At 46.3% G+C, this 25,773-nt stretch overlaps 1 protein-coding gene and 1 long non-coding RNA gene across 2 annotated transcripts; one reads left to right on the top strand and one right to left on the bottom strand.

The window, feature by feature from the left end:
- Nucleotides 1–1,596: 1,596 nt before the first annotated feature.
- LOC306823563 lies at nucleotides 1,597–4,580 on the top strand. Its single transcript, XR_013779015.1, has 3 exons — nucleotides 1,597–2,412; nucleotides 2,491–2,562; nucleotides 2,769–4,580. It is a non-coding gene; the product is annotated as an uncharacterized lncRNA (long non-coding RNA).
- A 54-nt stretch (nucleotides 4,581–4,634) lies between these two features.
- Nucleotides 4,635–25,511, bottom strand: cntrl (centriolin; the record flags this gene model as incomplete). Its single annotated transcript, XM_079339007.1, has 33 exons — nucleotides 25,259–25,511; nucleotides 24,858–24,899; nucleotides 24,418–24,496; nucleotides 24,106–24,215; nucleotides 23,872–24,020; nucleotides 22,880–23,021; nucleotides 22,549–22,735; nucleotides 22,299–22,444; nucleotides 21,887–22,006; nucleotides 21,443–21,572; nucleotides 20,936–20,982; nucleotides 20,338–20,523; nucleotides 15,255–15,408; nucleotides 15,053–15,141; nucleotides 14,816–14,938; nucleotides 14,576–14,731; nucleotides 13,479–13,553; nucleotides 13,147–13,337; nucleotides 10,459–10,611; nucleotides 9,931–10,237; nucleotides 9,781–9,852; nucleotides 9,398–9,577; nucleotides 8,343–8,573; nucleotides 7,973–8,166; nucleotides 7,760–7,931; nucleotides 7,511–7,620; nucleotides 7,155–7,284; nucleotides 6,984–7,072; nucleotides 6,759–6,899; nucleotides 6,406–6,469; nucleotides 6,127–6,225; nucleotides 5,749–5,866; nucleotides 4,635–5,140 (listed from the first exon to the last, which is right to left on the bottom strand). Exons 3-33 carry the CDS (start codon nucleotides 24,470–24,472, stop codon nucleotides 4,635–4,637), a joined length of 4,626 nt encoding a protein of 1,541 aa, XP_079195133.1. The 5' UTR covers nucleotides 24,473–24,496; nucleotides 24,858–24,899; nucleotides 25,259–25,511.
- Nucleotides 25,512–25,773: the final 262 nt, after the last annotated feature.

Here is a 25,773-nt window from a genome sequence, read left to right as displayed (position 1 = left end):
CAGAGGAATAACGACATGGGCCGCCGCCATCATGCCCAGCAGCCGCATGACAGTGAGAGCTGTCACCGTGCTGCATGGCTTCACTCGACTTAATAATCCTCTCAGCGCCTCCATCCTCTGCTGGGAGAGCCGCGCTGACATGTCGGCACGACACGAGCGCCCTCGTCTGGAGAGCTACTTCTTCTCTGGAGCGAGCCTGTAACAACAGGTCGTACAGACAAGATAACACTCTCATCCCTGCCCGGTGAAGCGGAGCCAGAGCTGCTTCTATGCACTTGGAGAAAGTGCGTGGGGCCAGGAAATAACCGGACGCGAAGCGCAGGAGCTGCCTGTGTTTCGGGAGGATAGGGACATGGAAGTAGGCGTCCTTTAGGTCGATGGACGTGAACCAGTCGTCCTGGTGAACACACTCCATATGTTGATTGTCAACATATGAAAATGGTCTGACCACAATTGATTTATTAGAAAAAGACAGGTCGAGGATGGGCCTTATCCCGCCTGTCTTCTTCCGCACGAGAGAAGTAGCGGGGTAATAACCCCGGCTCTCCTCCTCTCGCTCCCCTCTGGAGATGGCACCCTTCGTCAAGAGCTCCTGCAGCTCTGACCGAAGAGCCAGGCGTCCCTCCCCGGATGGCATGATCGTCTCCACTACCGCATTGAATCGTGGAGGGGGAGACGCAAACTGCAGGGTGTAACCCCGTTGAAGCAATCTGTCCAGCCAGCTGTCCAGGGAACATACGTGCCGCCACACGGAGTAATGCTCCGAGAGCGGGCGTACATGTAGAGGAGGCTCCGCCCCCTGTCCATCAGCCACGTCAGCGCCCCGACCACTGCATGAGGAGCGAGCTCCCGTGCAGCCCGCAGAGGCTCACACACAGGATGGAGACGGGAGAGAAAAGTCCACACGACGTGCCGAGCCAGCGCTCGTGGGCTCATGATGCCCCCCCCCCCCCACCTGTCCGCCGGAGAACTCACTGAGTGAGGAACACTCCGGGGAAAAGAGGACTGAGGAGATAGCAGGTGTCTCGCGGCCGACGTCGCAGTTGGCTCATACAGCCCCGCTGGGTTTCCTTAGCACAAAAAAACGAGCTGGCTGTACGCTCATTGTGGGACTGGACCGCCAGTCTCGACATGGAATGAGCCAACAGGGACAATTTTATTAGCCGCAGCAGAGGCCTGGTAGGCACACTGGTGCGACCTGTCCGTCAGGCGTGCCGTTAACAGATCCCGGCTCGAAGGAGGGACAGGACGCCGTCCCGAACCCCCGGCCCGGACCCCGAAACGGCCGTCAGGTTAGCCTCCAAAGGCGGCACCGGAGGGAACCCACGGTCCGCCACCCCCCCCCACTTTTGTGATGGAAGTGTAGGTGGAGACCGGAGCCCTCAAGAGCCTCGGATCCGCCGCTGCCCCCTCCTGATAGGGGATCAAAGCCGGGAACCGCGGCCACACCGGGTCTCGCCGGACCGGCCGGAGAAGCGGAAAATCCCCCGCCATCTCATCGATCGGCTCCACCTCACGTGCCACCGGCACAGTGAGGCCCCGTCGAGCTGCAGCCGTTCTAATGATACCCGGCAGCTCCTGAAGCAGACCCCCCACCACCGGCGGGGGCCGAGAGCGGCTCCCAGCCCCCACCACCGGCGGGGGCCGAGAGCCGCCCGCAGCCTGATTCCCAGGGGAGCCTGGGCAATCTGACTCGGCTCTCTGAACTATCCGAGCGGCTCCCGGTCCCCACCGACGGCGGGGGCCGGGAGCCGCTCGCAGCCCGATTCCCAGGGAAGCCTGGGCAATCTGACTCGGCGACGGTGTCAGGTGCATCCTCCAGCCCTCCCGACAGGGAGAGGGGAGGGATGGGAACCCTGACACTGACCCACGGATGGAGCACGGTGAATCCGCAGACTCCTCTCCATGGTCCAACATGTCTATCTCCCGTTCCATTGTGCATTCCCCCACCTGCCACACCGGCTCTGCAGCTACAGCGAGGGCTTCCGCTCTCCGCTGCAGGTCATCACGGGGAAGGCGTAGGCAGCTACTACCCATTGCCCGTGAAGTTAAAGCCAGGCTGGCATGCTCCGGCCCAAGGCAGGCCTCACAGAGACGGTGGGAATCAGCCGGCATGATGTACCCGGTCTGACACTCTGGACACACACGGATGGAAGAGGTAGACATGGTTAATTTATGTTTCTCTTACAGGTGCTTGTTGCATACTTACTCGCTGAAGAAAAGAGGGAACAGAACACATGGTCCCTTCCGGTTATATACCGGCAGGTTGACCGTGGGAGGGGCCCACATCGTGGGTGGGCGTGGACTACAACTCTTCAGTGCTGCGCATGCGCGCGAGGGATAAACCCAATAGCGATAGCCTTAGAGGGCGAAGCCTATACGAAATAGAACAGCCACATCCATCACAAACTGGTGAGTGTGTGCTTAGTCTGCACCAGTCCAGGGCGATTCTTTAAAGACAAAATGAGAATATTTGTTTCTGTTGTGCAGGAGGCGGAGCTTCAGCAGAGTCGTGTGCAGCTCCAGGATGTTCAACAGGAGAGAGACACGCTGTTAGAGCAGGTCAGAGGACACATGCAGCACTTTATTCTCCCGTATATCAACTTTTTAAAAAGTCCCTCATTGAAGTGAAAAACCATTCGGGCTCCTTGTGGTTTTACTGCATGTTAAACTGATTCACTAGTTGAGCTCAGTTTCTCTTTTAAAAGGTTTTTTTCTCAGTGTGACACAGAACATGTGAACGCTGAGACTGACTTCCTGTGTTTCAGCTGCGTTCACAGAGCGACGAGCACCAGAGGAGCCTCCGCCAACTCAACGGGAAAATACGGCAACTCAGCAGGTCCGTGTGCGACTCTGATCGGCTGACTGCAGAACAGCTCGAGTCAACGATCGAGCAGCTGAGAGATCTGAACCACACGGTGGAGCTGCTGCACACACACTCTGAACAGGTGCGTTTGAAACGAACGCTTCGTCTCCTCCTCTGAAATAAAACACGTCGACAAACATGAAGGAAACTCAAACTCTCTGAGAAGATCTGAGTCTGATCGTAACAGACCGCTGTGTCTTCTCTCAGTTTGACCTCACTGATGTGACCTTTAACTTTTTAACTTATTCGTGTTTGTTGATTTTTTCAGACATGTTTTCCTCTGTATCTCACTGTACTGACTAACAGTGCAGATCACATGACATGAAAAACATCCCTGTGGAGAATGCGGGCATCGATCCCGCTACCTCTCGCATGCTAAGCGAGCGCTCTACCATTTGAGCTAATTCCCCCTGAGTGACTTAAAGGGACAGTTCACTAAAAAAAAAATCGTTCCAAGTCTCAAGCAGCGTTTGTCCTCTTCTTCTTTATCGCCCAGTTTAAAACACGCTTTTTAAAGTAAAGGTGGGATACTGAATGTTGCCTTCACTTCATTCAAAGTGGAATCAATTCTTCACCAAACACCATTTTTTAAAAACTTTTATATTTCTGCCTTTTTTTAGAGAGAGGACAGTGGATAGAGTCAGGATGAGAGAGAGAGACGCTCGCCCACCATCGTCGACTTTCATCCAGCTGACTTCCTCTCTGCCTTTGTTTGTAATTTGGGATGTTTTTGTTGATCTAATCACACTGGATGGATTCCAGATGTTTTCATTAGCTTAACTTCATCATTTCAAAACCAGCGCAGACGACGAGGATGGGATTCGAACCCACGCGTGCAGAGCACAATGGATTAGCAGTCCATCGCCTTAACCACTTCTGCTCACCCAAAGCGCTACTTAGGCGCATCTCACGGAAGAGGCGGAGTTTGGGGCGGAGTTTTGTGTACCACGTGACCTTTAGCCCCCGTTAGGACTTTGTTAGGACTTGTTAGGACTTTGTAAGGACTTGTTAGGACTTTGTTAGGACTTTGTTAGGACTTTGTAAGGACTTGTTAGGACTTTGTTAGGACTTGTTAGGACTTGTTAGGACTTTGTTAGGACTTTGTTAGGACTTGTTAGGACTTTGTTAGGACTTTGTTAGGACTTGTTAGGACTTGTTAGGACTTTGTTAGGACTTGTTAGGACTTTGTTAGGACTTGTTAGGACTTTGTTAGGACTTGTTAGGACTTTGTTAGGACTTGTTAGGACTTGTTAGGACTTTGTTAGGACTTCTTTGTTCGTGTTAGGACTTGTTAGGCAGTCTGATCGGCGAAGGGTACAGCCACCTCGTCACAAACACTCACACACTTCAGCCCTTTTCTCACCACATCCGCTGCGGTTTATCTGACCCGTCTTTACATTTTGATTTTTCGTCGTGTTTTCATGAGTTTTATTTCTTGTTGGAGCCGAGTGAAAGTTTCTGTAATAATAAAGTTGATATAATTTTGTGTGGTTACGTTTTTAAGAACTTTTCTGACGTTACAACGATCAGTGCTTGAATTTCCCTCGGGATCAATAAAGTGTCTATCTATCTATCTATCTATCTATCTATCTATCAGTAATCAAACACTGAAGCTGATTGGACGAGTACCGGTGGGCGTGCCGGCGTCGGGCCTCCAGGTGTTTACACTGCTCCTGCATGCTGCTCCTCTCCTCCCTCCTCCTGCTCAGCTCCTCCTGCACACACACACACACACACACACACACTCATGTTCCCTGTCCTCCTCCTTTCAAGAACATATGAAACTATTAGTTAAATAAGATGGAAGTTTAATATTATCACCAACCTGCTCTTCTGTTCGCTGTGCTTTTATCTCTTTTAAATGTTTTTCCGCCTCCTTTCTGCAGGACTCGGCTTCTTCTCGCAGCTCACTCAGCTCTTGTCTTTTCCCGTCCTCTTCCTCCTGCAGTTTGTCCAATTCCTTCTTCCTCCGTTCCACCTCCTCTTGCGTCTTTCTCAGCTCCTCCTTTTCCTTGCGAGCCTCCTCGTTGATCTCGACCGTCTCGTCCCTCCTCCTGCTCAGCTCGCTCTGCTTTGCGTCCAGTTCGTCCTTCGTCCTCCGCAGTTCATCGTGACTCCTGGACAGCTGCGTCTCCGTCCGGTCCGCCTCGTCCCGGAGTCCGTCCAGCTGACTCCGCTTCTTCTGGAGTCTCTGCGCACTCTGACTGCGTTTCATCTTCACCTCCTCCAACGCCTGCTGCTCTGCGAGTAACTCCAGGCGGACCTGTTTTAACTCTGAACACACGAGCACACGTTAACACACTACATCACAGAGGAGCCGCTATCAACGAAGCGCTAATGAAGCAAAACAATATAAACTGCAGATTGAAAATATGTTTTGATTTAAACCATTTGTTGTAACCTTCTTACAGCCAGAAATTCACATTTTATAAATCGTATTTGTTCCTGTTATAAGATAAAACGTGTCCCACATTGTACAGAATGAGAAGTCAGTGATTTGAGGTTTGTGATTATTAGCTAACTTGACCATCGCTAAGTGCTAATTAGAAAGTTATTGGTTGATTATTAAACATTATATTTCAGAGTTTTTAATGTTTGTAAGCACAGCTGCCTGGGAGGCGTCAGGTCAGCTGCAAAAAAAACAGCCTTTAGTTCACAGTTTACAGAGAAACTGAGGTTTGCACTTTGCCATTTTGTTTTTTTTGGTATTTGCAATTTTAGGTCGAGTTAGAAAATGTCAAACTCACCTGAAATAAAAAAATAAAAAGTCAAAACAAAAGAAGAAAAAAAGCCCAAACTCGTCTCCACGCAGTGATCAGACGTTCAGTGATACGACTCTGAACTAAGCTAACGGTAACGTTAAACGTGTGAGTCGTCGTTACCTTCTCTGCGTGTGTTGAGCTCCGTCTGCACCGTGTTCAGTCTCCGCTCGTCGTCTCTCAGAGCGGAGACTGTCGACCGCTGCTCACTCAGCAGCGCCTCCTGCTGCTCACACAGCTCCTACACAGGCGGCGGAAAAAACAAGGACTTCTAAACTTATATTTAAAAATATTAGAGCTTCTTCAAAACCAGTGACAAAGCGATGTCCACATCTTCTACAAACAACAACTTTAATTTAACAGAGATCTGAAGGATATTCTCAGTATGTCACTATCAACTGGATCTAAGTCACTTTCCAAAACTGACATTCCCATCAAACGATGAAAGCAGGATATCTCATGTTTCTGCATTTGAAAAGGATGATAAGTTTAAGTTCCCACCTTGACTCCGTCCTGCAGGCGTCGCTCCTCCTCTCTGACCTCCTCCGCTCGGCTCACAGCTGTTTTAAGCTCCGCCCTCCTCTGCTCCTGCTCCTCCACCTGCAGGGAGGATCAAAGTGTTCACAGCCGAGCGGCGTCACGTTGCAGCGGCTGTGGGTTCAAATCCGACCTGGGCCCTTTGCTGCTTGTCATCCCTGCCTCTCTTCAGCCGTCTCATCCAAAAAAAAAAAAGAAAAGGCCTGAAAATAAACCTTCAAAAAAAAAGAGTTGTGAGTTTACCTGCTGGTTGAGCGAGTGTAGACGCCTCTGAGACTCGTGGAGGTCTGACAGCACACTCGATAGTCTAAACACAAACACAGAGAAATTCAGAGCCTACAAGGTTAAACCTGAAGATGTCTATAAGCTGTAAGAGAGGCGTACAGAAGTCTGACAGTGAAAAGAAAAACTGTGTCGAGGAAAAAAACAAACAAACTTTGAGGTTCCTTTAAATCCTCTGTTTGATGTTAATGTGCGTCTATCATCCGAAGGTCAGCCAGCTGTCTCAAGGTCATAAATAAAACCTGCAGCTGCTTTACAGTAAAAGTCCTGTCACTTAAGTTTGTGATGATGAAACGTGTGTGTCAGCAGCGTACAGATCTGAGGCGGAGTTTATTTCTGTCCCGAGCTGCTGGAGCTCCTCCCCCTTGCTCCTCAGCTCCTCCTTCACTTCCCTCAGAGAGTGCTGCCGCTTGTGCCTCCTCCTCCTCAGCGCCTCCATCTCCTCCTGCACGTCTCTGGAGAGAAGGACATGTGACGATGAGGACGAGGATAACTCTGCAGGTGTCGTGTGAGCGTTGGGTCAAACTGAAGGAGTGAACCTGATTTGTCGCGTGGCCTCCAGCAGACAGGTGGCGCTCTCCTGAGCTGCTTGCAGTAACATGTTGGCCTCTTTGTGAGCTGAGCCGGCCTGGAGGGGGACACGAGGACAGGCTGGTTCAGCTCAGTGTTTGAGGGAGTGTGTGTGTGTGTGTGTGTGTGTGTGTGTGTACCGTGTCTCTGGTGTCGTGAATGGAGCTCTGAGCCTCCAGCAGCAGTCTGTCAGCGTGCCGCAGTTCAGCTCGTCGTTTCAGCAGAGTTTTCTCCACACACTCCACCTCATCACACACCTGCATCACGCTCCTGCACACACACACACACACACACACACACACACACACACACACACACACACACACACACACACACACACACACACCGTGAGAGGCCTTATTGAAAAAATCACTCCAAGAAACCACTTATTAATAATCAACTTAAACCTCTGCCTATAATGTGAATTAAAGGGTAATAACGGAGTGTGTGTGTGTGTGTGTGTGTGTGTGTGTGTGTGTGTGTGTGTGTGTGTCACCTGTTTCGTCTTAGTGTGTGTCTCAGCTGTTTGGTTTTCATTCGTAGTTTCTTTTTCTCTTCTTCCAGTCGCTCTGCTTCCCTGTGCACACACTCACACCTGTCCACCTCCTGACAGACACACACACACACACACACACACACACACACACACACACACACACACACACACACACACACACACACACACACACCGTGTGGTTAAAGGGATAAACATTTTAAAAGCCTGATTCCAGACGCTGAGACTCACCGTGTGCTGGTGTTCTGGGATGTTGCAGTGCAGCACAGCGCCTCCTGCTGGAGGAGTGTAGACGACAGCTGCAGGAGAACCACAGAGCAGCCAGGCAGGAGTCTGAGCGTCACACAGCCCAGCTGAGGCAGCAGCAGCAGGAGGAGGAGGGGGAGGTGTTTGTCTTCTGGGGCTCCTCACTTCTGCTGGAGACGAGTTCACATCTTCACTCACGGCTCAACAGCTTCAAAATGTATGAATGATGTCCCTTTACCTGTGTCTGAGCCACTGTGTGTCGGGGGAATATAGACCCAGTACCCTCCTCCTGTGGGCGGTACTGGGTCCTGATGTCGCCCCCTTTCAGGAGAGCTGAAATACTTCAGCCCCAGACCCGAGTCCTGAGTCCCCTGAGAGCCCAGACTGGGAGCCTGAGAGACAGAAACAGTGGATAGAGAGAGTGAGGGGGATACTTGCTAACTTGGCAGATTGTTTTGATGCATATTTGACAGTTTCGATTATTATCAGGGATCAGATTTGTCAAGGCCTGATCCCAGCAGGTTAACAGTCCAACAGTGTTTGTGTGAGAAACTCTGAAGATCCTCACACTGTGCCCAGGAGGGATGAAGCACCACCGTCCTCCATCTCTAGGCATGGTCCCATTCCTGGTCCCATTCCTGGTCCCGTTCCTGGTCCTGGCCCGGTCCAGCTTCTGTCTCAGTCTTTGCGAGTGTCTGTGAGCTTTGGCCAGCTCGGCCCTCAGATCCTCCAGTGTGTGTGTGTGTTCAGAGTGCAGCGGAGGTGTGTGTTCGCTGCCGTCGAGCTCGTCCACGGAGTTCTGTCCACAGTTTGTAAAAGACAATTTAAAGAGTCGTTGTTGTTCATCTGGAGAGAGTTTCAATCTGCACTGAAAATCTGAGCATACTGTAATATGTTTATATGTAATAAGTCATGATTATTAGCATGTTGATGTTTTTTCTTTTTCAAAATATATAAAAAATAAATACAACTAGTCGACCTTTCTGATCCTGTATGTGTCTGTAAAGTATCCAGAACAACAACCGTCGAGTGTTTTCATCACAGATTATGTTTCTGACTTTCTAACTCTTTTATTTTAACGTTTTTTAAACATTTCTTTTTCAACATGTTAAAAAGAAATATTAATTCTTTTTTAGTTTGTTTGTAAAAGCAACTTTCTGTTGTTTCTTTAGTTCATTGATGCAGTAAATCATATTATTTGGATTCACATGTAAAAGTAACATCATCAGCGAGATCACGACAGATAATTGATATTTGTGACTTAAACAGGCCACTAGGTGGCAGTATGTGAGTATGTGATGTGAGTGCACGTTGACAGGAAGTGAAATGTAAAAGGTCCCAGTTAAAGCTGAGCTCCCACACTCAGATGTTTTATTTCATATCGATCTGTTCGTTTGTGTTTTACGTGGTTTTAGATACAAAACGATATTTTTGCGACGCATAAAATCAACAAACACGAATCAGTTAAAAAGTTAAAGGTCACATCAGTGAGGTCAAACTGAGAGAAGACACAGCGGTCTGTTACGATCAGACTCAGATCTTTTCAGAGAGTTTGAGTTTCCTTCATGTTTGTCGACGTGTTTTATTTCACAGGAGGAGACGAAGCGTTCGTTTAAAACGCACCTGTTCAGAGTGTGTGTGCAGCAGCTCCACCGTGTGGTTCAGATCTCTCAGCTGCTCGACCGTTGACTCGAGCTGTTCTGCAGTCAGCCGATCAGAGTCGCACACGGACCTGCTGAGTTGCCGTATTTTCCCGTTGAGTTGGCGGAGGCTCCTCTGGTGCTCGTCGCTCTGTGAACGCAGCTGAAACACAGGAAGTCAGTCTCAGCGTTCACATGTTCTGTGTCACACTGAGAAAAAAACCTTTTAAAAGAGAAACTGAGCTCAACTAGTGAATCAGTTTAACATGCAGTAAAACCAGGAGCCAGGATGGTTTTTCACTTCAATGAGGGACTTTTTAAAAAGTTGATATACGGGAGAATAAAGTGCTGCATGTGTCCTCTGACCTGCTCTAACAGCGTGTCTCTCTCCTGTTGAACATCCTGGAGCTGCACACGACTCTGCTGAAGCTCCGCCTCCTGCACAACAGAAACAAATATTCACATTTTGTCTTTAAAGAATCGCCCTGGACTGGTGCAGACTAAGCACACACTCACCAGTTTGTGATGGATGTGGCTGTTCCTGCTCTGAGACCTCTTCAGTCTGACCCTCAGATCCTTCAGCTCCTCCTTCAGCCTCCAGTCAGACTCCTGGTCCTGGTCCTGGTCCATGCCATAGATCCCCTGGGGTTCCAGCTGGGCTATCTGATCCTGCTCTTGGACTAGCTGGGCCTGGAGTCTGGCGATCTGTTCCTGGCTGCGGCTGAGGTCTCGCTGAAGTTTCTCCCTGCTGTTCCTTCTTTGTTGGACTGCGTTGTGGAGCTGCTTCAGACTCCTGGACCACGCGTCTTCAACACTGAGGGAACTGAAGGGAGACAAACACGGACACATGAACGAGCTGCTCCGCCTTCTCCACGTTAACATACAAGACGTGAAGTCTCTCAATTACAGGTATACAGTATGTGTGGTGTGACGAGGTGGCCGAGTGGTTAAGGCGATGGACTGCTAATCCATTGTGCTCTGCACGCGTGGGTTCGAATCCCATCCTCGTCGTCTGCACTGGTTTTGAAATGATGAAGTTAAGCTAATGAAAACATCTGGAATCCATCCAGTGTGATTAGATCAACAAAAACATCCCAAATTACAAACAAAGGCAGAGAGGAAGTCAGCTGGATGAAAGTCGACGATGGTGGGCGAGCGTCTCTCTCTCTCATCCTGACTCTATCCACTGTCCTCTCTCTAAGAAAAGGCAGAAATATGAAAGTTTTTAAAAAATGGTGTTTGGTGAAGAATTTATTCACTTTGAATGAAGTGAAGGCAACATTCAGTATCCCACCTTTACTGAATAAAAAACTGTTTTAAACTGGGCGATAAAGAAGAAGAGGACAAACGCTGCTTGAGACTTGGAACGATTTTTTTTTTAGTGAACTGTCCCTTTAAGTCACTCAGGGGGAATTAGCTCAAATGGTAGAGCGCTCGCTTAGCATGCGAGAGGTAGCGGGATCGATGCCCGCATTCTCCACAGGGATGTTTTTCATGTCATGTGATCTGCACTGTTAGTCAGTACAGTGAGATACAGAGGAAAACATGTCTGCTATGAGAACATGTGAGTGCACGTTCACTCAGGACTGTGTTGTTGTTGGAGGAGTAATACTGTTTGAGCTTTAAAACAGCAGGACAGTGACCTCAGATCTCACCCTCGAAGGACATTTTCACACGGTGCCGTGCGCCCCGGATTAGCAGAGGGAATGATGGGAGGAGACTCTCTCACAAGCAGAAGGTTCTGAGTTCAATCCGGGCTCTTGCAGTCTACATGTGGAAGAGTCGAGGAGCGAGACCCTGAAGCCGAAATACTTTCAGACCATCCAGACATCTATTAGCTTCTGCTCAGCTGGGGCTGGGTTGCCGTGGCAGCCGGCTAAGCCAGACTCTCCCCAGCAGCGTTTTCCAACTGGTCCTGGAGGAATCCCAGGCGCTCCCAGGACAGGTGTGATAGATAATCCTTCCAGCTCGTTCTGGCTCTACCCAGGTTCTGCTGGCCGGTGGGGCGAGTCTGCAGAGCGTCCGGAGGGAGGCGTCCAGACGGCCTCCTACTCAGACACCCGAACTCAACAAGAAGAACGCCGTATAAAGGCAGTTTGATCATTTCCAACAGCGAGACACTTCAGGGTATCACACGACATCTGGAACATCTGGAACAACTAAAAACACAACTCTGACATCAGAACAGAGAGCTGGTTCTGATCTAAAGCCTCAAATCTGTTTGCACGAAAATACCTGATATAACATGTGTGACGTGACGAGGTGGCCGAGTGGTTAAGGCGATGGACTGCTAATCCATTGTGCTCTGCACGCGTGGGTTCGAATCCCATCCTCGTCGTCTGCACTGGTTTTGAAATGGAAAAGTGAAAGGGATACTTCCCCCATTTACATGAAGCTGTGCATCATTAGAAACATGGTAGAAGTGTTGAACGGTCGTGAATCCAACTGTTATTTTGCAAAGAGCGTCATATTGCATCAAATGAAGAAAAGAAAAACACATTTTTCTCGTCTCAGGGCAAAATGAGGGCTGGATTCACGACCATTCAACACGACTACCATGTTTCTAATGATACACAGCTTCATGCACGTTTCCCCCATTTGTTCTCTTTCTTTATATAAATGCATAAAAAGCCTGAAACTAAACCTTTTACACAGGAAGTAATCCCAACTGAATAAAGGACTGCTTGAGACTTGGAACGATTTTTTTTTTAGTGAACTGTCCCTTTAAGTCACTCAGGGGGAATTAGCTCAAATGGTAGAGCGCTCGCTTAGCATGCGAGAGGTAGCGGGATCGATGCCCGCATTCTCCACAGGGATCTTTTCCATCCCTCCTCACTTACAGGACTATAAATCTACAGAAGTATGTGGTTAGCATTTAGTGGAATAAAAGAGAACGTATCTGTGCATGATAAGTTCTTCATCACTCAGGAATAGGTTGTTGTTTTTTCAGTTGGGGGGAGAAGACAGAGAGAGAGAGAGGAGTAGACTGCTCCTTTAAAACAGCAGGGCAGTGACGTCAGAGAGAAGGGGAGGGCGTTTCCCGGCAGAGCAGCGACTCACCGTTCAGTGATTCAGAGCGCCATGTTTGTTTCAGTCCACACACTCGTGTGACCTCGTGTGACCTCTGCAGTCAACAGTGAGAAATCCCACTTCCTCTGACACACTGAGCAAACTAATAAGCTAATAGTGCTAAAAACAAACCGAGTCATTCACCCAATTTTGTCATTGTACTTCCAAAGGTCACATTTTATCTGCTTTGCTCTCAGTGAACCGTTAAACTAACAAAACGTGTGTTTAGATGAGGTGAGGCACAACATGACGAGGTGGCCGAGTGGTTAAGGCGATGGACTGCTAATCCATTGTGCTCTGCACGCGTGGGTTCGAATCCCATCCTCGTCGGATTGAAAGGTTTTGAACTGTGCGAACTGATCACACGCTCGTCACGCTCACAGCTGAAAGATAAGAACACAGGAGCAAGCAGCAGGACGGACTCCTCTGACTCCCAGGTCAACAGGACGTCACTCTCACTTTATGTTCCCGCCACAGAAAACGCCTCAAACTGTGTTTTTTTGCCTTTTCCTTGTCGTGGTTGCGTTGTCCGAGTCATGTCGACTATTGTTTCTGAACAACTTTGTACCCTCTTGATTTAAAGGATCTGGCGAGTTTAACCCGTTAAAGGTATAAAACTGAAATTGGAAGGAGAGGAAAGTTGAAGCATTGAAGCATCAGTACCTGTAGGTGTCCTCATCGAGCTCTTCTGGCTCACTCTGAACCTCCTGATGATCCAACATGGACGCTGTAATCTGGTCCAGGTGGATTCTGGTCTGATCTAGTTGGATCCTGGAGTCTCTATGCTGGACTTTGGTCTGGTCCAGTTGGGCCTGAAGTCTTTCTACTACATGCTGTAGAGATGATTTCTCATCCTGCAAGACAGACAGACACAACAATGTGTTTCATGTGTGCAGGGGATTATTATAAAGAATTTAAAATATTCAACCCCGTCATAAAGCCACTCAAAGTCTGGATACTTCTGAACACCCTCGCTCGTATTTGTGTGAACGGACCTGCAGGGCGGTGATGGATGAGTGTAGCTGAAGCTCTCGGATCTCGCTCATCTGTTTCTCCTTGTCAGCAGCTGCCTGCAGAGCGTCACGCTGCAGCTGCAGATGGAAACAGAAAACAGCTGTGAGCTCCGATGTGCCTTTAAAAACTCACCATGAAAAGGCAGCACAAGCATGAATATCTGCCTGCATGATAATATTATATATATATATATATATATATACCGTAAATTCCGTACTATTGAGCGCACCTGGATATAAGCCGCACCGGCTAAAAATAAGTAAATAAATGTATTTGTACATATATAAGCCGCACTTGATTATAAGCCGCAGGTGTCCACGCTATAACAAGAGCTATTTACACAGACGTAGGCTACCGGTAACATCCGCAAATACTGTAGCGTCCGTACGGACGTTAAAGGACGACGAGAGCGTTCAAATAATAACTTTTAATAACCCGATCACTGTCGGCCGTGACCACGCCGTTTACAGCAGAGAGCAACACATAACTTGCCGTAACAATCCAACTCTCTCCCCCAGCGTTCTCTCATACAGCCACTCAACACGTTCTCGCTGGTGCATTCACTGACTCTCCACATAATCGGAATTATGAACACATTATCAACTACTGACTTTACAACATGAACCGTTACAACACGAAGCCTAGCCGACGGTGTCTGTAACACGGCTGATGAAAAAGATGACCGTAATATATTTCACAAGAAAAAGTCCATCCATTCACTGCCTCAGAATGACTTCATTACTCACTTCCTCAGTCTCTGTTGTCGCTGTCAGTGTCATCTTAACGTGCAGCAGCTCTGTTAGCTTCTTTGACAGCCAGGTCGATCGCCTTTAACTTGAAAGCTGCATCATATGTATTTCTCCGTGTGTTTTCCATCATGAGGGTGCGTGCATGAAGCGCAAAATGACTGATATTAAGATCCGACGTGATGAAGTCAAATGTTTTTGCGGCAGAAGCTCATTGTCCCCCATAAAAAATCCATGCATTAGCCGCACCGGAGTAGAAGCCGCAGTGCTCGAAGTGTGAGAAAAAAGTAGCGGCTTATAGTCCGGAATTTACGGTATATAAATAGTGTCACCTGTGCCTGTGTAATCTGTTGGTTTAGCTCCGCCCTCAGCTGCTGGAGCTCCTCCCCCAGCTCCACCTGTTGTCTGCTGTTCTGCACCTGGCTGTCTCTCAGATCCTCGGCCTCCATCCGCAGCAGAGACAGCTCCTCCCGCTGGATCAACATGTCCTGACGTAAAGAAAGACAGATAGAAGAGGGGACCATATATGTATTTACCAGACATAATATTACAGGACGGTTTTCTGTATTCACCTGTTTGTGTAACTTTGCGTTGTCCTCCAGCCGACTGCAGTGTCTTTGAGTGACCTCCAGGTGTCGCTGCAGACTCGTGTTTTCAGCCTGCAGAGTTTGAGCCTGTTGCTGAGCATGACGAGCCTGAAACACAATTACAGGACGATGATGTGCAGAAAGGGGGTCTGGGATCAGAGATGATCCCGGGCCACCCGCTACGAGGACTAGGCCAGGTGTACACAGGGCACAAGTCTCTACCTGCTCTCTGAGTCCTCTCAGATAATCCTGAAGCCCAGAAATGATTCCTTCCAAGTCTCTTTGAAGAGCTTCGTTCGTCAAAATCTGACCTGGAGCAGAAAAGAGGAGAGAACAGAGGTTTAAAATAAAAATAAAAATCTGACAGCCAATCACAAGGCTCCCGTTTGAATGAGATTCTGTGATTGGTCGGGAGTCTCCTCACCGTCCGTGAGCTCTTGCTCCAACTCTTTGATCTCCTGCGTCTCCATGGCGATGCGTGTCAGCATGTCATCGAGGCGGACCTCGACCTCACCCTGCTCCCCGCTCATCATTACCAACAGGTGAGTCAAACGAGACAACATGAAGGTCACACGGGCCTAAGAGAGAGACGTCAACCAATCAGAACAGGTGGTTCAATATCCAGCGTTTAAACCAGATACATCATTGTAATATTACAAAAACTTAAGGTTTCCTTTAAAAGATCAAATCAGCTCGACTTCTTGCAGCCAATCAAACAAAGTCTGGATAAAGTATGCTCTGAGGCCGTCTTTAATACGCTCTCCTAAAGTCTGAGTGAATATGTGGCTGTTTGTGTTCCCAAATGTCGCTCATGTCAGGAGTTTCCTGCGAGTGTGAAAGCCCTTTGAGACAAGCAAAGGGGGGGGCAGAGGGGAAATCTGAAGAGCTGACAGAGTCTTTGAGGGGGAGGGGAATTAGCTCAAATGGTAGAGCGCTCGCTTAGCATGCGAGAGGTAGCGGGATCGATGCCCGCATTCTCCAGGAACACTTTTAACCCTTTGTTGTCTGCACAGAATCACAGGTGAGCAGAGACTCGAGCGTGCAGTCTATTCTGTGGCTGCAGAAGAAAAACAAAGAGGTAAAGACTCGTGAGTTAAATATTTCTACAGCCTGTAAATAAGTACGACAAACAGCCACTTGAGTTTTTTATACACACAGAGCTGAGAGGGGAAGGTTTAGAGTTTGGTGTCATTTCAGCAGCTTTAAAAAAATCCGTTCATACTTCAGACCAGCTGAGATTTCAAACCACACAACACAAGTTGGTCTTGGGGCTGGAGAGGCGCCGGGGTCACTTCCCAACGACTGGTGAGAAAGGGACAAACAGCTCTGATGAGCTTCCTGTGCAACAGCTCCACAGGTCCTGTGTGTGTGTGTGTGTGTGTGTGTGTTTGTAATGTGGGCCTATGCATAACAGAGTGGACACCAGCATTTCCCCTCTGGGACAAAAAATAAATCACAACACAAAGTTGGTTTAAGTAAATGCAGGACTTCAGCTCCCAGCGGATCCACTAAGACACATTCATGTCTTGGGCCCTGAAACATGCTGAACTTGCCCCACTGGACTCGCACGTTTCCACCGCAGTGAAGTTAAACTGAGCCCCCTTCATGTTTCACGGGTGACTCAGAACATAATCAGCACGTTTTGTTCTGCAGAGGGAAAAGTGTCCTGGAGAATACAGGCGACCTGCAGCCTCTCAAACGCTATCGTTTGATTTTTATTCCTCAGTATATTAAATTAAAAGAATATCCCACTTAGAATCTGTCTGCTTACCATCAAACACTCCACTACTACTTAAAACTGTGCTCCGTCGCTTTGTTTACGACTCCACATGAAGAAGTTTTTTTATCGTACCCTGTCTTAGCTTCATGTCTGCGCTCTGCAGAGGGAACAACAAAGGGTTAAAAGTGTTCCTGGAGAATGCGGGCATCGATCCCGCTACCTCTCGCATGCTAAGCGAGCGCTCTACCATTTGAGCTAATTCCCCTCCATCTTCAGGACTATCACCTCTCGTGTCGTCTCCTCCCCTTGTTGACCCCTCACTGTCTCAAAGCCCCTGAGGTTTTTCGATGGCCATGTCTTTAGTTTTATTAACACTGAGCTTCATGACGTGGACCATGACCGACCTCTCCGTCCTGGAGCAGTCTGATTAAAACAGACGTCTCCTGCACTCGTTTAAACAGTCTACAATAAAGGGGACAGGACACGCCCCCCCGGGGGAGCCTGTGGAACCTGTTTCCTGCCAGAGGCCTCCAAGATAACAAGTCCAAGACCCCTTTCCCCAACCCAGCATCAAGACCTCCTCTGGTTATGTCCCGACCAGTTTAACATGGCCTCAGTTTTTGTTCTTCTTCAATAGATAGATAGAACACTATTAGATGGAGGCATACTTTGCAGGGGAAACTAAATTCTTCATGATAGTGAGATTCTTTGTGTTTGAAGGTGAAATCACAGATTCAGTGTTTAGTTATGAAGCTATAAAACATTTCAATGTTTTCAGTCATTTTTCATCACTTGAAAGTCTGAAGATCCGTGATTGAGTTTGCGTAACAAACCAATGTTGCCGTTTGTGTGATTAAAACACGTAACAGGGCTCAACTTAGTTTCTGCAAATCTCTGCACCAATCTTCACTTTGTCTCAGAGTTAGAAAAGGAACACGCACGCTTGCTTTTGTGTTGTGTTGTTGGTAGTTACTCTTTGTGAAATGTGATGTAAGAAAAAAAAAGACATCGTTTCAAGACGACGCCAAAACCACTGACAACACCACAGAAGAAGAAAAGGTCACGTTGAGTTCTCAGTCGACTGGTTGAAGAGAGGTGAAGCGTCCAGATGACTTCAGATAAACTTTGAATCACGCTGAGTTAATTAAAGGAAGAATAACTGGAGCTGCTGTCAGCGTGTTACGCTCTCACAGCCACAGTGCTATCATACTAATGTTTATTGTGCTGACGTGCAGACGTCGAGTCAGTAACAGTAAACACAAAGAACATTCGAGTCTGATGTAAACATCATCAGTTCTGCACATGTTTTGTTCAAACTAAATACATCGAACATGAAGATGATGCAAATAAGAAGTCCGATGATCACCGAAGTTATTAATCCTGACTTTCAAAAAGTGAAGACGTTTGAACCACGAATAAAACGATGGACAGAGTCTGTGTGTGGGACAACATGTCCGTGTCCTCCCAATAAGACAATAAGTTGACCTCCTCTAAACTTCATTTTGTGACTTTTAAAAGTGAGAGCTGCTCGTAGTGACTTTAAACAGGACACAGATTGTGTTTGAGTACTCACAGCAGTCTGCTCAGTCTAACAGTCCGCCTCCCCAGGGACCACACGAGGCTGCTGGGTAACATCCTTCAAGTCCTCCCCCCCCACACACACACACACACACTTCTCCGTCGGTGAGAAGTTAAAAACACATCAGCACCTATTCTCTCTTCTCTTCATGACGTTCACTTATTCATCCGTCTCTGTTTTCCTTCTCTGCTGCTTCATCTCCGTTACAAACTTCACATCCTCTCCTCCTCTCTCCCCCCTTCCTTTGAATCAACACAGGAAATCTTTGTCCAAGCCAATGACCAGGGAAAGCTGCTGGTCTTCTGTCCAATGGGAATGAAGCCCCGCCCCTTAGAGAGGTGGGAGGCCTGAGGGGGAGGGGGCCGAGGTTCTTAAAGAAACAACAACCTGTTGCTGTTTCTAATGTCACTTCTTACATTGACACATTTAGATTTACAAGACGAGTAATTATCTGTGTGAAGTTACAGAGAAGGTTCTGGAGAGATTCTTGTTGAAGGATGAAAAAACTGAAAGTCTGTGGAGAGAATTTTTAAACTGCCTGAGCGACTGACTGATTTAAAGAGAAACAGGAACTTCCCCTTTTTTTTTTGCTCTTTGCACAAATCTGAGCTGCAGATTTTCCTTGATGTGTGCAGAACATGTGTTTTAAATAGAAGTAGGTATAACTGCAGGGTGGTTCGATTTATTAGATACTGTGTAGAGTTTAGACTCATAGTGTACAGAACACTTAGGTGTTATATTTATGTGTAGAGTATAGTACCAAGACCACACTAAACGAGGCCAGAGCGCTCAGGGACCGAGACCATGAATAAGACTAAGATGTCATCATGTCGTGTGCAGGGGGGGGGGGGGGGGGTCTCTCACTTAGACCAGCTGTAACCAGGGGATACAAATGAAACTACAAATAAATTTAAGTTATTTGTTGAATTCCTTCTAATCACAGAAGTGACGTGGAAAAAAACAGCCTATCAGTGGTGATCTTGATTTAAAATCAAAATTCTGCAGCCTGAGACCGAAACTACTTTCTGTCACGAGACGACGCCTTCAAAAAGTGTTCTCGAGGTCTGTTTCTATTTACTACAGGACTATCATGAAGTCAGTCCAGCTGACACATAGAAGTAGCAGAGTGTAGTACCTGACAAATATCACACATACATTTATTTATCAGTTCATTTGTGAGGGAAAATACTGATCAAGTCAAACCGATGCCACCATGCAGGACTTCGAGTTAATGATATTCAATAACACTTCTGATATCAATTCTCAAACCTGGATTTATGTCTTGTTCATTAACGAGAAACCCCGAACAGAAAATATCTATATTATTGTTAAAAAAAATGTGTGTGTGTCACATGACACCTGGCCTGAAACAAGTGGATGTGTGTGTGATCAGGAACTGCTGCTCGTAGTTCAGGTAAGTAAGGTCACCCTCGGTTTGTCTCCTGAAGCCAGAAGAATACTGGCAGGTTTATTTTAACTGTGCTGTGTGACGACTATATTTGTGTGTGTGTGTGTGTGTGTGTGTGTGTGTGTGTGTGTGTTTGGCTGCCGAGTAGAATCAGTTCCCACCCACTTAGAAACAGAAATATCCTGACAGACCAGATGCAGGAGCATGTATGTGTGTGTGTGTGTGTGTGTGTGTGTGTGTGTGTGTGTGTGTGTGTGTGTGTGTGTGTGTGTGTGTGTGTGTGTGTGTGTGTGTGTGTGTGTGTGTGTGTGTGTGTGTGTGTGTGTGTGTGTGTGTGTGTGGGGTGGGGGCGAGATTGCACAACTTGAAGACCGAAATCTAAGACGCTCAAGGGTCAAGGAGAAGGAGGGGAATTAGCTCAAATGGTAGAGCGCTCGCTTAGCATGCGAGAGGTAGCGGGATCGATGCCCGCATTCTCCAGGAACACTTTTAACCCTTTGTTGTCTCCATTTCTGAGCTCTAAAAGGCTCCTCTTGCTCTGGAGCAGCTTGTTCAAGATAAGACTGTGAGGCTGCTGATCTGCTCTGACCTTAGCTGAAAACAAACACAGAGGGCCGTGCTATTCAGGAGTGCAGGAGTTGTAGCATGTCTGAGTGAACGCTGAGGTCCTAACAGAAGTTTAGAAAGTTTACAAAACGACTTATTTCAGTTATTATAGAAATCATGTGGAGAGCTATAAAGGTTAGATCATAAATGTTTAAGGTCCTCTTTAAAAGGTAAGTCTGTGTTTTAACACTCACACGTTGTGGGTCTGTGGCGTCCACTCTCGGGTGTTTCTCCATCTCGTCTTCTTCTCCTGTCCTCCTGCTGTCCTCCTGTCTTCCTGTCTCTTCAGCTTCGTCTCGTTGCTGCTCCAGGACGGATGGTTGGTAGAGCAGAAGACAAAGTTCCTCCTGCTGAGTTGATGAAAATGTAAATGCACTCATCTTCTGAGGCGTGCCACAATGTTTTTAACTTTTACCAATAAGCTTAAAGGACGAAGAAGAATGTGCGACTTTATGATCCAGTAGATGTCGCCCTTTGAGTGAATCCTCCGCTCTCCTCCAGCAGCACACCCCCCCCCTCGTTTGCACAAAGGAGTGATTCATAAGGATGCACGATAATTCAAACTGCCCTCGTCTCGAGCTGCATCGTTGTGTTATCAGACAATCTGATAAATCTACACTAAATGACCATGATCTAAAACGCTTAGAAGCCGTGAGTGCAGTGTGATCATCTTCATTTCTCTAGTCCCTCTCTTTATACACAACCACAGGAGGAGTCAGCCGTCCTGTCCATGTTTTATAAAACGCCATGTGTGAAAGAAGAGCTGAGCTCCTGGGTTACGTTGCATGTTACCTCTTCATCCGTCGTGGTTTCCTCAGAGTGTTCTGCTGCTGCGACAGCTACAAAACAAAAACAGATCAACACGCTATGAAACAATAATCACACAAATAAAACTGCTCTGAAATACATGAGGGGAAAAAGGTTACCATACAATATATGTTTCAATGGGCATCAAAATATTTGATTGAAAGAGGAAATTACAGGCACATCACACATCAATATTCTCTTGGAACAGAAGACAGCGGAGGGAAGAAGTGTGACTTATGTTGGGATTATGTTGGGATTATGTCTGCAAATCAGGATTTAGATTGATTTATGCTCATTTCTGTTTTCTTTTTTTTTGACAGCTGTCAATAAGAAAAACAAGGATCCATGTACTAGTCCCTTGCAGGACCTAACGGACCTGCATGGGCTCTCACACCTAACCAGACCTTAAATTTCAGTTTCTTCTTCTCTGCGGAGAATCATTTTTTTCTCCCAACTGATCAAAGAGGTAATTATTGGTCAAAGTGTTCGTACCTTTTAGCTGCTGTGTTCTGCAGTCTTCCACTAGGGGGCGTGGTGGCTCAACGGAGGAGCTGCTGGGAGTCTGACTCTCCGTCGCTGAGTCCGACTCCTGATGAGACAGTAAATGCCCGCCTCTCTCCCTCTGCAGAGAGAGATGTGTTCAGGTCCGTCACGTCAGTAAATACATGTTTAAAATGTGACGGATCAGGTTTAGTATAAATCACATCCTTTTTCTTTTTAAATAGCGACAAGCGTTCACCATACATGTAAGACGGTTCTGCTTTTGCTCAAACTGAACAACTGAGTGAGGGGAAAAAAATATGGTGAAATTAAAAATGTAAACAACTGCAACTTAAAGCATTTCAATAGTGATATGTGCCTCTCCATTATTGGACTACACCTGTGTGTGTGTGTGTGTGTGTGTGTGTGTGTGTGTGTGTGTGTTATCATTGTTACCTGAGCACTGCAGGGAGGAGGAGAGCTACATTTGGTGTCTATTTTGTACAAAGTCGCCTCCTGTTCCAGTTCATTGAGTCTGTTGACGACTCTGGTCAACTCAGCCGTCGTATTTTCCAACTGAAGATGCAAAAAAAAAAAAAAAAACACAAGACTTTATTTATTTCATTTTTAAAAAGCTACAGGAAGCTTTGACTTTGTAAAACAGCAAAAACATACAAACAAAAAAAGCAGTAAACAGCTCTAGAGAACAGCTGCAGGAATTGACAGAGTAGAAGAAGAAAGACAGAAAAGGAGGACTTTGGAGATCAAAGGTCAAATATTCATCTGTCTCAGTAAGTACGTTTTTCCACTCCTGGATTAAGTGTATAGTTGTATATACAGTGTGTGTGTGTGTGTGTGTGTGTCCTACCAGCTGACTCTTGGTGTGCAGCTCTTGCAGCAGCAGTGTGTGAGTACGATGCTGCGCCTCAATCTGAGCCGTCAGGTTTCTGTTTGCTTCCTCCTGCTGGTGGAGTTGGGTCACTGCGTCCTGCTGCTGCAGACGATTCTGCTCCTCTGAGTAAGTAAACACATTTGTTGTGTATGAAAAGAAACGGCTTCATTTGAATCTAAAAGATGTCAGTCTTCTCACTTTGTTCCTATGGTATGAAAATATGCACCTGAGTTGAAGCGTTGGTGGGCGTGTCCTCTCTCCTCTTGGCTGATTGGCAGGTCATTCAGCCTGTCCAGGGTCCTGAGGTGGTAGAGCAAAAAGAGGCGGGCATGTGGCAGCGAGGAGGCGGGGTTATCTGAGACAGACAACTCCGAAAGACTGCTCAGAGAGCGCAGTCGAGACACCTCGTACAGCTGACACAGACACAGTGGGAAAGGTGATTCATTAACAGAACAACAGTTTCTCTTATTTTTGACAACCTTTCTGTCACTTACAGCCCACACACACACACACACACACACACACACACACACACACACACACACAGATGTACTCACAGATGTAATGAGGTTGTGTTGAAGGTGGAGTGTATGCAGTGAGTGTAGTCTCTTCCCCAGCCACAGCGGGACATGTTCAATCCTGTTGTATGATAAGTTCAGATGCTGCAGACTGGACATGAGCTCCAGCCCCTCAATCCGCCTACAAACACACGCCACGCCACAACAGGTGAACATCACGCCTTCACAAAGTACCTGTGCATAGTCGTGCGTCTTTAGCGGTGACTTGATTTAAGTGGTTTCAGCTCCTTTTCCTTTTTACAAGTAGCTTCATGTGTCATGCTTTAAACACTATGAGACTAACATGTATAGTTAATTAAAATGTCAGCTGTTATTGTTATTCATGTGGAGGCTTTTATCTCTTTCATCGGCCCGAGCTGTCCGTGTTGATGCTGCTTTGCATCTCTGTGCTGATGGCAGCGGTTGCTCTTGGACTACGGTTGTCTAAAGTAAAAATCTAATCTTTAAAAAATATGATCTGTGTAGTGGCACTCCGTCTCTTTTGTCCTTTGTACCACTTATTGGAGTCAACTCACAGTATTTGAAACGCGAGCGAAAAAACGACAACTTTTTTTCTTGGTTTTAAAAAGTTTACTGTAAAAATTTCAAAGTAAAATAAAAGTATAACAAAGGTCGAAAGCATCAACACTTGACTCCATCTACCTACGTTACATGCGTCACATTTAAATACGCAGTGATGTCATAATCAAAAACATTCAGAAACATAAAAAAATATTTATATTGACTAAATTATGACTTTACAAACCATTTTAAACATTATGAATTACATGAACTTACTGAAAATCAAATTTTGATCATTTTTAACTAAATATTTATAATCAAATCAACAATATGCATATTGGCTCTTACAATCTGGATACTTTGATTCAAGGAATTAAAAACAATGCAATGTCCATTTAATTAGTTCATTGTGTGTGTGTGTGTGTGTGTGTGTGTGTGCATGTCTTTGTTCATGCGTGAGTCTCACTGACTTGATGTTGTTGTGAGCCAGCTGCAGCACTCTGAGCTGCGTCAGAGTGTTCAGTCTCTCCATCCTCTGGATCACATTGTGGTTCAAGTTTAAAACCTGCAGACGCTGACAGCCGTGGAGCTGCTCTATGAACTGAAACACAGACGTAAACTGACGGGACCCCAAATGCAACAAGAGTCGTATTAGCATAGTAATAGCAGTGTATAATAAATCCATTAACATTAACTTTTCTGACCTTGATATGTTTGCCTCCAGTTAAGGATGACAGATTCAGAGAATTAACCAGTGCAGGAGATTGACAACCAGTCAGCTTCAGCAACAGCTCCTCTGAAATATATCTGACACCTGAGAGATAGAAAGGAAAGGGTTAACAACTCAGTCATAGTGGAAGTGATGAGGTATGAAGAACTAAATGTGGACTTTGTCTTTCGCTGTGTCGTTTAATCGTCTGCAGAGCTTCAACATTTTTTTTACCTGAATTAACAGACACATTTTTAAAATCACTTACAGCCACAGTAAAGATGTGTATCCATGTTTCCTACTTTACCTCTTCTGTTGTCATTGAAGTCTGCGACCCCTTCTGTCTCACTTTGCTCTTCCATCTCGAAACCACACGGCAGGACAGTCTGTGAAGAGACGGCTCATTTATTTTATATCAATCAATCAATCAATCAATCAATTATTTCTATAGCACATTTAAAACAACCGTGGATTATATTCATGGAATAAAATGACTTATTTTCAAACAGTGTTACAGCAGGGAGCAGATATTTCTCTTAGTAAAGTTTGTATATAGAGTTATAAACAAACCACTGAACATGTACACTTCTCCAACTTCATAGTGCACCTTTATTAAGACAAATCATGTGTAATGAAAACCAGGACATGAGCAAATGTATTCATTTAGTTTTGACTCTTTAGTTTATTATGAGTTGTTTTGTTTGTCTTACTAACTTTAATTGCAAACACTTCGCATTCCGATAGTACCTTTTCTTCGGGTCACAGAAACCTCCTAACACCTGGTGTTACCTGAAAGTGACGTTTACAGAGAGAGGGTGATTAAAACAACTGAAACACAAAGGTCAACACTGATTACTAAAACACAAAAAGTACCTCGCTGCACTGCTGGGCAGACTGGGAGACATCACTCACACCGACACAGCTGTGGCTGTGTGTTTATATAGCTTTAGCTCGTAAATGTGTCAGATTGTGGTTGTCATAGAAACCTGAGCTAGATACGTCATATTTAAAGTCTATGGCTACAGAGCGCTTTAAACTTAAATTAAGTGAGTTAACAGCTCTTGTAAGTACAAATAAGTTTTTGAGCTCAAAAAAGAAAGACGTTTTAACCTACTGACGAAGACACAACGACGGTTAAATTACTCTACCTGACCGGTGCTAGCGTTAGCCACGCTAGGCAAATTAAATCCTCTGTATCCATGGTAACCACCGTGATACGGATACAACGCAAGTTAGTTAATGAAATTTGAGTCGACAACTTGATATTAAACATTTTTTAAATTTAAAAACATATCAGGTCTCGGTCTCAATGTCGAAAAAAAAAAAAGTTTACGGACATTTTCTAGAACAATCCTTTCCGAGCGAAGCGGCGGTTTACAGTTGAGTTTAAGCTGCAGGTGGATGCTGCATTCAGGGTCACCTCGTAAAAAGCAGGCACGGCGGTTATCTTATTAAACAGATATAGTTGATATTCCTGGTTGGACACTGATCTTCCTTTTTTCCCCCACATCCTTCCATCATTGTAGAACTTTAAATGCAAAACAGCTCGTGTTTTTGGACCGATGAGCATCGTGAATAACGTCAGCAATAAAAAAAGGAGCGGGTTTTAACAGATAGTAGATTTTTTTCCAACCGTCCTGTAAGGCAACATAACCATATAGAA

The sequence above is a fragment of the Symphodus melops genome (genome assembly GCF_947650265.1).
Source record: "Symphodus melops genome assembly, chromosome: 1".
In the NCBI taxonomy this organism is placed as follows: Eukaryota; Metazoa; Chordata; class Actinopteri; order Labriformes; family Labridae; genus Symphodus; species Symphodus melops.
This window is presented reverse-complemented; position numbering and strand designations above follow the sequence as displayed.